Source organism: Belonocnema kinseyi, chromosome 3 (genome assembly GCF_010883055.1).
Source record: "Belonocnema kinseyi isolate 2016_QV_RU_SX_M_011 chromosome 3, B_treatae_v1, whole genome shotgun sequence".
Lineage (NCBI taxonomy): Eukaryota > Metazoa > Arthropoda > Insecta > Hymenoptera > Cynipidae > Belonocnema > Belonocnema kinseyi.
The window spans coordinates 40,367,294-40,380,393 of NC_046659.1; the positions used below are offsets into that span (position 1 = coordinate 40,367,294).

Sequence of the window (13,100 nt, forward strand, 5' to 3'; positions counted from 1 at the left end):
TTGACGGCGTGAGATGTACAGTCGCGGAACAGAAGACTTAAGATGCGTGCTTTTGTTCATGTGCATAACCTTTCTTGTCCCGATATCAAGAGATCTGAGCTCTTTCTTCGTCCATGGAACTACTCCAAATGAAAAGAGTAGTGCCGGGACGGAAAGGATGTTCGTTGCACATACTTTGTTCCTCGCCGACAGTTCGGAAGACCAAATCTGTCGGATGAGACGTTTGTATCTGCTTCGGAGAGTATCCTTTATAGATGTCACATCCTGAATGCGGCTCTGTGGCACGCCCAGGTCTCTCCAGCACAAAGGTGTCATATGGTGCTTCTATCAACGAGCTCAGGATTTTCAGGGATGCCATTAAGTTTTCCTCGCTTCAAATAAACCTTGGTGCATTTGTCTAACCCAAATTCCATTCCAATTTCCTTAGTATATCGTTCGACAATCCCCTGAGCTAGATCCAGTTGCTCTCTGTTTTTAGCATAGATCTTAAGATCGTCCATGTAAAATACATGAGTGACCTTGTACTTTCGATCTGCAGATTTTCCGCACAAGTACCCGTCGGAATGGCGCAGTGCTAGAGATAGTGGCAATAATGTAAGGCAAAAGAGGAGTGGGCTCATGGTGTCGCCCTGAAAGACACCTCTCTGAAACGTGACCTTGTTAGTTGTCACACGATTTTTGCCAGATGAGATAGTAAATCTGGTTTTCCAAAACGGCATCAATCTCTCCATACACCCGACTATTTGCGGATGAACCTTTAAGATTTCCAAAAGACAGATGATAAGTCTATGGGATGTAGAATCGATAGCTTTCCGATAATCAATCCAGGCTATCGACAGGTCACGCTGGTAGAATGCTGCATCTTTCCAGACACATCTATCGATGAGCAAGTTCTCCCGACATCCGACTACGCCTTTCTTTGAGCCTTGTTGTTCATACATTTCTTGCCAGACAGGTTCAAATGCCGAAACAATCCTATCATTTAGGGTAGCTGTGAATATCTTATAAAGCGTGTTCAGACAAGTTATTGACCTGTCGTTCTTCGGGTCAGCTAAGTTGCCTATTTTCGGCAGGACTATTGTGCGCCCTTCCACCAACCACTCTGGAATCGGCTCTTACGACTTCAAATATGAGGTGAAAATACGGGCCAAATGCTGATGGGCTGAAGAAAACTTCTTCCACCGGAAGGATTTGATACAATTTGGTCCCGGTGCGGAATAGTTCTTCATCCCTCTTAATACTTTTTTCACCTCCTCGGTAGTGATGGGTGGGCATTCTTTATCAGGTGTTATCAGGGCAACACATAACTCCTTGAAGCTATTTATATTTTCTGAGTCTTCTTCCAGTCTATGCTGAACTTCGTAGACTTCTCTCCAAAATACTTCGACCTCCTCTGGTTGGGGTAGGTGTTCGACAGTAACTGGAGGGTCTTGGAAGAGTCGAGATGGGTCAGAGAGAAACTGTTGATTTTCTCTGACCCATCTCTCCCTCCGCTCGAGACTTCTCTTAGCGTCAGATAGTATCCTTATTCTCTCAACAATATGCTGCCGGATGGTCAGCAGCTTTGATTTGTTAAGTGTGTGATAACGGGTCCGGAGTTCGCACGCGATTTTTCGAACCTTGGCGGTAAAATTTCTGCCAGATGTGATGTAGTCAATCACACATTGAATGCGGGACGCGTACTGTCTTGCCCAGCCTATCTTCATGGCAAGTTGATGCATTCGTCTTTTGGTCTTATGATCAGCCGTTGGTTTTGTTTTACGGTTCGCTTCGGCCAAAGCTCTCGTTGCCTATAAACACAATAATTGATAGCCCAGATGTCCACGAAGCTCGTCATCCATTTCAGCTAGATCCTTAGGGTTGAGAGAAACCTTGGTGTTGATGTTTCTCCGGGTCGCAAAGCATCGCTCTTCATCTATTGGGTGGCTGCCCGCGGTTGGTCTTAGTGTCGCCTCTCTTTCTTTGTTGCCGGCTTGTTCTAGCTGTGGTAGAGCCAAAGGTCACGAGATCCCGCCGATCCATCGCATTGAATCCATTTTCATGGGCTCCCCCAGCTCTAGATTAGTCGGCATTGTTGGCCGACCCATTGTCGGGAGCCCTGCGCGTTCTGTTGTTTTGAACCGCACTTACTACTACTATGTTTGGTGTTGTCATTGTTGTTCCCACGATAAGCTAGGAAAAGGGGTTCGTCCATCCTTGCAGAGCCCCGCATGCAAGGATAAGGCTGCTTACTCTGAGAGGTCGCCCGATATCCCAGAGTAACCGTTCTAGACCCAGAGTCACGCAACCCAAGGACGCGTTCGGTGGCTTTGTCATAGGCCCTTCGGTTTGATTCTAGAGGAATCAAAACCGAACCTATGTATATACATCATTCACTTTTTAAAGCTTATCTGAATTGGATGTAACTATTTTTGAGGTTTTGGCGATGAGCAACCTATTATTCTTTCCTATTTGAAAAGTAACGATCCTGCGCGAAGTGAAGATATTGTTTGGTGAATAATTTTTTCGGGAGTAATTTTGGCACCTTACTACTTACTAATTCAAAAAATAAATTAGAATTAACAAAATAAACAATGCTTTAACAAAGGGAGTATATTACTCTACACGTACCCTACAGTTTATAATTAACCCTAGAGCACAGTCGCTAATGACCCTGACAGTTAATGCAACTATAAAAATTCAATTATTATAAAAAAATTTTTCAATAATTGATCAGAAGATACCTGGTGCCAGCTGAAAGTCAAAACTGTTTTTCGGTTGCCTTTCAGATTATGCAGCGAAGAAAAACATAACCTAAAAAATAACTTTTTCACAAAAATACATATAAATTAATTTTTTTGTTTCATCCAACGAATTAGTGTTTTTCATAATAAAATAGTGAAATTAAAACTAATTTTAACAAATAATTCGCTCGATTGAGAAAAGCCATCGTAGACCTTCTTTTTTACAATTTATACCTTATTTGGGACTTAAGTTTTATGCATTCAAAATTATACATTTTTTATTTTTGCAATAACTTTCTACAAAATATCAGTACTATATCCTCAAGCTTTAGTGAACTGTAAAATTTATTTATATGCGAAATTCCACTTTGATTTTAATTTTTCGTTTATTTTAAGTTTATTCTGAGACATTGTTTCCATTATAAACTCACCGGAAATCCCATCGTACGTCCACCATTCTTCCCAACTGACGGGTTCGCACTCTGTAAAATTCGGAATTGTATCCCAATTAAATGAGTTTGTAAAGTAATTTATAAAATGTGAAAAATTCAATCTCACCTTGAATTATGGCAAGTACGAAAACTCCCCACACACTTAGGAAGGCGGAACTATGTGGGCCCATTCCTGGTGACGTGCTCGTCAATTAAGCATCACAAGCAAATGCTCCTGAAGAAAGGAAAGGGGAAGATTAGAAATTTCAGCAATTTTTCCACAGTTCAACATAATATTTTATATATAAAAAAATAAACTAATGGTGTTTTTTATCATTTATTTTGTTGGTGTTGTGAAAACTATACAATTCCTAAACATATTAACGTAAAATACAGGCACAGAAATACTTTTTGCTTGACACATTTATAAAATATATTGCAATGGAGGGACAAAGGCAATAATTTGTGTACTTTAAAACAGCAATATTAAATTGTGTTATTTCAATATGGCGTTTTCCTTTTATAATAGCACGTATTATTATATTGTGTAGACAGTATAGTAAAAGTATGGTACACTAAACTCCCGATTCTTTACCTCCCAAAGAATTGCAGCGCTTATGCTTAACTACTACTATCTTTCCCCTGGGCGTCGCTTCACTGCATATATACTTGAATAGTCAGTTTTATTTTTAATGGGTTTAGCCGAGTATGTACGGCAAATCGGCCTCGCTCGTACTAGGCTGAAATTGGTGCAAAATGTTTAACCTGAGGTAGCAAAAAAATGATCGAATTGGTGCTCCACAGTTAAAAAAATAATAATGGTCCTACTACCATATGGAAACCTCACATGATTATATATGACCAGTACGCAGCCTTATCCTTGCAGGCGGAGTTCTACAAGGATGAACGAACCTCTTCCCTAGCTTCTCGTGAGAATAACCATAATAACACCAAAATTAGTTGTAACAAGTGTTAGCCAAAACAACAGAACGCGCAGCGCTTCCGACAATGGGTCTGATAACAATGCCGACCACTCTAAAACTGTAAGTGGCAATGAAGATAGAGTCAATGCGATGAATCGTCGAAATCTTGCGAATTCTAGGTGGACGCAGCGACTCAATCATGACTTGCATGAGTGCCACGATGCATGTGTTAGCGGAGCGCCTACTCTACCTGAGCAAAAACAAGCCGGCAACAGAGATTCAAGTCCCGCAGAAACATTAACTTCCACGTTTCTCCAAGCCTAAGGATGTGGCTAAAACAGGTGACGAGCTTCGTGCAGGTTTTTCGAAAAAATCTGACGTCTGGAACATTAATTGTTGTGTGTATAATGCAGCGACAACTTTGTCTGATGCAAACCATAAAACAAAACCAACGATTCATTATTATTATACAAAAAGACGAATGCATCAACTCGCCACAAAGATAGGTTGGACAAGGGAGTACGCGTCCCGCATTCAGTGTGTGATTTACTACATAAAATCTGGCAGGTCCTTCAGCGTCAAGGTTCTAAAGTTCACGCGCGAACTCCGGATACGTTATCATACACTTAACAAGACATAGCTGCTGCCCATCAGACAGCATATCGTTGAGAGAATATGGATACTATCTGATGCCAAGAGAGGTTTAGAGGAGAGAGACAGGTAGCTTAGAAGAAAGCAACAGTTTCTCTTCGACCCATCTCGACCACCCATCCAAATCAGATCAGGTCAAATCAATTTGAAGAGAAGTCTACAAAGTTTAGCATAGACTGGACAAAGACTCAGAGTACATAAATATCTTCAAGGAGCTGTGTAGTCACGCCATAACACCTGAGGAAGAATGCCCACCCATCACCACCGAGGAGATGGAAAAAGTATTGAAAGATATATATGAAGAACTATTCTGCTTTCTAGACCAGATGGTAGCAAGACCTTCTGGTGAAGGAAGTTTCATTCAACCCATCAGCATCTGGCCCGTATTTTCACCTCATATTTAATGTCGGAATAGCCAATTCCGGACCAGTTGGTGGAAGGACGCACAGTACTTCTGCCGAAAATGTGCAGCTTAGCTGACTCGAATAATTACAGGCAAATCACTTACCTGAACACACTGTATAATATATTCAAAGCAATCCCAAATGATAGGATTGTTTGGATAGTCGAACCTTTGTGGATTGATAACAAAAAACCTTTGGATTCGACATCTTAGACTATCATATGTATTTTAGAAAGCTTAAAGGTTCATCCGCACACACATCCATCTCTCGATGGATGCAACTTTGGGAAAACAGATTTACTATCTTATCTGCAAAAAATCGTGTGATGTCTAACAAGGTCACCTTTCAGACAGGTGTCTTTTAGGGAGAAACCATAAGCTCTATGGTAAAAATAAAAAGCAACTAAATCTACCGCTAGGGATTGTCGAACAATACACGAAGGAAGTAGGAATGGGATTCGGGTTAGAAATATTCGAAACGGTTTATTTTAAGCGAGAAAAACTTAATGACATCCATGAAGACCCTGAACTCGTCGATAGAAGCGCTATAAGACACCTTTGCGCTAGAGAGATTTAAACATACCTGGGCGTGTTACAGAGCCGCACGCAGGATGTGACATCTATAAAGGATACACTTGAAAGTTTCACACTCGAGGAATGACATAGTTCTCTCTGACCTGACGAAGCGAACCATGTTCGTTACCGACTTTTTGGCGTCAGCTGACAAAAACATCAAAGCCAAGCAGAATGAAAAGAAAGAAAGGTAAAAAGACCTTTTGAGGGACTTGCGTCAGTTGTACTCGAAATATTCTGTTACATTAATCGCCCTTATCATCGGCACTCTTGGAGGTGTAAAGCTTACACTGGTTGATATCCCGTAAAGTGTCCCTGCTTGTCAACAATATGCTGAAACACTTGCGGGGAAAATGCAGAAGGCGAACGTTCTTGGATTGCTCCGTAAGTCGTATTAATTTCGACACAGACTATCGCAAAGTCCTACGGTGAATAACTTCTATCTATCAGTGCCTCCTAAGAAAGAGAAGAGGAAAGCTTCGGAGAACCCCGATTGTCTGTGAGGCTATTCAGGCCATGTACGTAAACTCCGTTAAACTGGAGTCTCAGTGTTGATAGTGAGAAGTCAGAAGATAATTAGCTGAAATAAAGAGATCATCTATTTAAAAAAGCGGCAGTCTGTCTGTTTCGGCAATTAGACTCATTATTATTGTTGCCGAAAATCGGGTTGAAAAAGTAAGATAGGTACAGTATGCGGCGCGTATTTTAGTGATTACTAGCTTTAATTTTCTACAAGCATGAAAATATGAGATATCTTTAAAGTTACAAAACACTACAAAATATTTCAATCTTATTTGGGTATAATGCCAAAGACTAATCACATTACTGATAGGAAGAAATAACCTCTCTCTTCTACTATATTTCAATAAATCTCTGATACAACTAACACTTTTAGCACGTTCGTTGCATTAGGCTGCAACTTAGCGCGCAATCAATGACGAGTAATAAAAAAATTATCGTAATTACAATAAGTAATTATTATAATTCGCACAAAAATGTCCGTCAACAGCGAACAATGAGCCAGCTGCCCCGACGCAAGCGCAAAGAAACGTTATTCCACAATGGGATCACTGTTACACTATGAACTGCTCTCACTTGTTTCACAATGCAGTTGTCTTTTGTTTCCAATGTTTCGATATCCCAGTGGCCAAAAAAAGCGTGAGTTGTATCTGAGTTTTATTTAAATAGAGGAGAAGGCCCTATCCTGCTACTCTCAATGATATGATTAGTCTTTGATATACATTCATTGAAATAATATCGCAATGTTTTTTTTAATTTTTTGTGACGTTCAAATAAAACTCATATTTTCATTATTTGTAGAAAATAAAAGCCAGTAGTCACCAGCAAATGCGACGCATACAGTTCCGCCTGGGTAGTGTGGAAGCTATTAGACACTTACATTTGCAACCCGACTTTCGGCAACCATAATTAGACTAATTGTCGAAAAAGACAGACTGCCACATAAAAAAAATATATTAATTTTTTCTTTCTGTTACTTTTCCTCTAACTTTTAACAAGCATTTAAAAATTCCCAAAAATTTCCCTATTGCTTCAAAAATTATGGTAATTTTTTTTAAAGTAGAGTTTTCACCACCGAGCAATAATATAAAATTATAAATAACAAATTTTTTTTTGCTCAATTTAGAATTTTTTGAAAATGGCCAAAAAACATGTTTTTTTATTGATTGCTATGCACACATTTTATTTCTTTATTCATTTTATCGTTTTATCGCTTTATCAAAGCAAGCAAAAAGCTGAATGCCTATTTCTGTAATAAAAACAATTGTTCGCCCCCCCCCCCGCCAAAAAGTCTTAAAAATTCTTTCCCGAGCTCCTACGAAAATATCGTTCTGCCGTAATAACACCATTCTTTTTTTAGTCTAAGAACTCAGTTTTAGCAAGTCGTCAAAATTTTCAAACTGATTCAAACTGAAGAAATTTCAGATCCGACATATTCAAATTTCTTTAATGTGTGCATAGAACTCAATTTAAAAAAATGTTTATTGGCCATTTTCAAAAAACTCTAAATTGGACAACCAAATTGTTTCGAATTAAATTTTATTATTATTATTTGGTAGCAAAAACTATACACATAAAAAATTCGTCATAATTATTGAAGGTACAACACATTTTTTTGGAATTTTTAAATTAAAAAAGGGAACAGAAGACAGTAACTGATTTCGAATTTCGTGTTTACTTTTTTGTGCGAGTGATAGTTTCCGAGGAAATGAATGATATATCGATTTTCATGCAAAAAATAACCATAAACATCGTAGATTTTTGAGTTGATCTCAGCTAATACGCAAAATTCTGCGAAATTTTTTAGATAAAAGTTTTAGATCTCATTGAGATACGAATTTTTTTTTCAAAGCATTTTTTTCCACGATTGATAGTTTTAGAGAATTAGTGATACATCTAACGATCAACTATTTAAGTAATGTCCATTACCGTGGAAACAGGCCCTAAGAGGCGACAAGAGTAGTATGGCACCTCTGTAACTACTTACAGAAATAATGCTGGTCAAATTCCTACCATTTCCCTCTAACCAATTCCAGCTGCTCGTGGGGACCGGAACGGCATTCCTGTAACTGGTCACAGAAATAATTTTGGCCAAACCCCTACCCCTTTTCCAGGTCCAGTGTGGGGGGGAGAATGCACCCCTCTGACTAGTCACAGAAATAATATTGGTCAAACGCCTACCCATTTTCCAGGTACAATGGGGGCGGGAAGACATCCCGGTGACTGGTCACAGAAATAATGTTGGTCAAACCCCTACCCCTTTCCCAGGTCCTGTGGGACGGGAAGACATGCCTATGATTGTTCAATGAAAGAATGTGGGTCAGACGGTCAAAGAAATAAGGTTGGTCATGCCCCTACCCCCTTCCCATTTTCCTTTGGGGGCGGGAAGGCACCCACTGACTGGTCACAGAAATAATGCTGGTGAAACCCCTACCCATTGGTTTCGGCTTTACATCTAATCGCGGTCTTCACCGCGGAAAGGTTGGAGTATTTTGAAAAACATTTTTTTTTTCTTTTTTTATATTTTGTAATTTTTTCCATTGATCTTATTCATTTTTTTATGATTTTATTATTATATAATATATTGGAATTTATTTTAATTTGAAATTCGGTTCAAATTCAGTGGCCAGGTTAACACACTTTAATATTGGCGATTAGTTTCTTAAACGGATCACCACCTATTTTCTTGAGCCGTCGTCGAAGCCGTTTGGAACAGATTCCCGCGAAATTGACTGACCGTTTACGATGCTGCTTTCCCGGATCGTTTGTTCACTATTGAACCCTACAACGAAACAGTATAAAATGAGCATACAGGCCGCTGAGGAAATATGGCACCTCTCAAACCACGAACTATATTTTCCCCTACGGTATTAGCATGACGGTACTTGCCTGCTTTATGGAACAAGAACTAGCCGGCAGTCATTTCAGACTTAGATTTGTCGCAATCACTACTACTATGAGCCCGGACAGTAGAGAACGACCTGTCGCTTATTGCATTGAAAACTGTTAAATTTCGTCAGATGCATGACTAATTTTCTCAGAAAATATCACTCGTAGAAAAAAATGTTTAAAACAAAAATTGTGCATCTTAATGAGATCTGCAACTATTATTCAAAATATTTTGCGAAATTTTGCCTATTGGCTGAGCTAAACATAAAAAACCTTCATTTTTAAGTTTTTTTTTATAAAAATACATGCACCACTAATTTTTTCGAAAAATATTACTCGCCGATGAAAATATTTGCAACAAAAAATGTGTAACTTGATGAGCTGACAACTTTTTTCAAAATATTTAGCGATATTGTGTGTATTGGCTTAAATAAACGCAAAAGCCATGATTTTTATGGTTTTTTTTTTAATAAAAATCGATTCTCACTCATTTTCGCGAAAATTATCACTCTTACAAATTAATTAATGTCGCAAGAAATATGTATTTTGATGAGATATATAAGTTTTGTTTCAAAGATTTTGCAAAATTTGGCATATTGGGTTTGATAAACACAAAAAACTATGATTTTTATGTTTTTTTGATAGTTCTACCATGAAAATCGCCTTGTGACCAATGTTAAATATCATATTCATAATTAGGGCATCAAAATACATAATTGTACAAAGTTTGAAGAAAATCGGAGAGTTCAGCTATGCGGAACCTTGTCCACCTAATGCGGTCCTGAGTTCTGACATAAAAATATTCTTTCGATCCTTTGTAGATGAGAGCCGAGGCCGGCAACGCATCAGCAGTTGAGTGTAAATTAGACAATCACATAATCCATATATATTTCAATAAAGTATGTTTAATGTAGATCTCAAATATAGCTCAATTATATCGATAAATAATTGAGAAAATATTGCTACAGTACATTTGAGTAGCATAGCTGCTGTATAACTAAAGTATAGCTAAAGTATAGTGGAAGTTTTGTCAAAGTATGGCTAAAATATATCTGTGAAGTATAGCTCAAGTATGTAAAGTATGTTGCAAATAAAAAAAAGTATGTCTGAAGTATACAAAGAGTATGGTTACAGTATACGGATGTCCCAAAAGTCTGGAAACGCTCGAATACCTCGAAAATTCGTACTCAATATAGTTTTTTGGGTTCCGATAGGGTACTTCAGAATTTTCATAGGAGCCTTGCTATGGCTCTTATAACAAAAAATGTATTTTTTATGGATTTACTGTATTATTTTTCAGAATAGGACATTATAATTAGGGTGGTATCTTATAAGGTTGTTATCCATAGTCTACTATCCCATATAATCCACACGCACAGACTACCATTCCCTAAAAACTACTTCTCGGAATGAAAAATGCTCTCTGTTGCGCTACAGAATTCCACACCATTCAGCATTTTTGGACAATTTACAGGTTGTTATTGATAGATTTCCACTACCTAAAAAATACTCTTGCGTCTTAAATGACAATTTGGTCCTGTGAATAACTGCATAAGGAATGATTTAATGAAGTAGGTGTTCTTATGCGGTGTTTCAGTTCATCTAAATTGTTAGGTTTCGCCATTTCGCTTTTGAGAAACTCCCACAAAAAATAGTTGAGTAGTGTAAGTTCTGGCGACGTAAGTGACCACTCAATTGTATCACGTTTTTCGGTCCAGCGATTAAGAAACGTTCGATTTAGAAACTCCCATATGACCAACGCATAATGTGCTGCTGCATCATATTGTGGCAATTTTTCAGACTGGAAATCTACACCAAATACATTTCGAATGACCGAAAATAGTATTATTGAGCTCGCAGAAAGGCTTAATTTCTTGTCAAAACTATTTTCGCCTATCAAAATCATCTATCTTCAACTCCCGGGTAAAACTGACTATAAAAGTATGCCATTTGTTTTTCTGCAGCACAAGGTGCCGGGGGTTCCTCCGCATTTATTTCTCAATAGCAAATAGGTGTTGGTCCTTCGAGACGCGTAGTAGCGTCTGAAAGTCGCCCTTATTACATCATGTCCCGTGCAACCTGCTACAAGGAACGAGAAAAACAACATTCAAAGTGCAAAAGTCTAAGATTTATTACTTCTATACTTATCATACTCGGTATGGATTCTTACGAATAAAGGCCTTTTCATGCCAACTGCCTGTCAGCAGTGGCAAGCAGCCTGTCTGCAAAAAGTCCACTAAAATCAAAAAGATGGAGAACGATCAGAATGGTTCTTCTCTTTCACTCTTATAGAATTTCTGTAGGTAGGCTGTCCGCCACAATCAACAAGCAGAGGTATCAAAGCGCCATGATGCTATTGTAGTCACCACAATACACCGTCGATGTGAGTCAATGGGACCTGAATGGAGCAGAGCCGAATGGTCAGTAAAATATAAAAAGCATATTGCTTTATAAAATTTACTTTCCATTTCATTGAACTATGGTGAATAATTAAAATTATTACAAATAATTCCATAAACAAATTGTGTTTTTCGAATTAATGCTTCTCTCATCTAGAAAATTTCAAATAAATTCTGAATATTAATAAATAGATGCAGAAAATTGTAGAAGTTTGATATTTGTACACAGAAAAAACTTAAGAGGTAAAAAGTGTTGCAGATAATCATTATTTCGGGGTCAATTCAGCTAGAGTAAGGGTAATTAATAAGTGAGTAAAGTATACCTGACATTACCCTGGAAGAGGGTAACGTACAGGTGAAGTGTCACAGGATGACTATATTTAAAGAAGTGGCTATAAATATTTAATTATGATATACTTATGTCTACAAAGTACTCCAGAAAGATGATACAAGAATATTAAGCATCAAATTAATGACCAAATTGTCGACTTAGATCACTTTATTAGTCAAAATAATTTTGACAGCAGGCACATTGTTTAAAAGTCGCCATGGTCTATAAAGTCAGTAGGTGCGCTGAGAAAATAACAGCGTAAAGTTTTGGCTTGTGTTTCGAAGTCCAAAATCGAGAGAACCTCCCTTTCTATGACCATGCGTTACAGAAAAAGGTCCGTTCAATTTTCGACTTTGGCCATGGCATAGATATTTTACCTAGATGCGGTAAGGGTCTAGTTAGGCCAAATGTCACGAGAGCGGCGCTATCGGCGATTTTGTGGCTTCATTTTTTTCCGGTACTTTTCGGCTAAATTCGGCAATGCCGCTACATTTAAACGGATTCTTTTGACCACGTGCCAGGAGGCGGCGCAATAAATTCAGCTTTGTTAGAGCGGAAACTTGAAATTTTTCAATTATTATGGATTATTTATATATTCTATAGGACTAAAAATAAGTTCTCTTCATTTGAAGATATTCTTAGTATAAGTAATTTATTCGTGTTAATTCAAAAAGTAGAATATAGTGTTATATAAATTAAGAATGAGCAAGTCACTTAAAAGATGATAAAGATAAAGTAATTGAAGTTATTGATTGAAAATTCTAACCTTGAAATTCCATCTTTTTATTTTTATAATGAAAACTTGTGAAAAGCAAAAAAATAAAATATATTTTTTAAAATATTATATTCCTAAAGAGGATAATTCAAATATTTACGTGAACAATCCGGACAATTCAAATAATCGTTTTTATGCAAAAAAATATTCACTTTATTTTCATATTTCTTTTTAAAAAATAGGAAACTAAAATAAAATTTAATATAATATCAAAAAATGTTCCTTTTTTACTATTTTCTTCATAAAGAGTATAATACTTGGAACTTTTACGTAAGGATTCCGGTCTATTTAAAGAATTCTTTTTATGCGCAAAAAATATACACTCTATTTTCATATTTCTATTTAAAAGATAGAAAACTAAAAAATGCCTAACTATACATTCAACTAATTAATTAATTAATTAATTAGTAATATTATTGACAAAATTGAAAGTCAATGAAAATATTTCAGCAAAATTATTTTTTGCAAGCAGGTACGTATTAT

General features: G+C 37.2%; 1 protein-coding gene across 5 annotated transcripts in view; it reads right to left on the reverse strand.

Annotated features, from left to right (window-relative positions):
• LOC117170306 (carbonic anhydrase-related protein 10) overlaps nucleotides 1-13,100 on the reverse strand; it is a 395,033-nt gene that overhangs the window by 208,444 nt on the left and 173,489 nt on the right. For all 5 annotated transcript variants that reach the window (XM_033356986.1, XM_033356987.1, XM_033356985.1 and 2 more), the window contains 2 exons: nucleotides 3,282-3,389; nucleotides 3,155-3,205 (listed from right to left, as the gene is read on the reverse strand). In XM_033356986.1, the coding sequence (XP_033212877.1) occupies nucleotides 3,155-3,205; nucleotides 3,282-3,345 (115 nt within the window). In that variant the 5' untranslated portion in view covers nucleotides 3,346-3,389. The remainder of the gene's footprint in view (nucleotides 1-3,154; nucleotides 3,206-3,281; nucleotides 3,390-13,100) is intronic.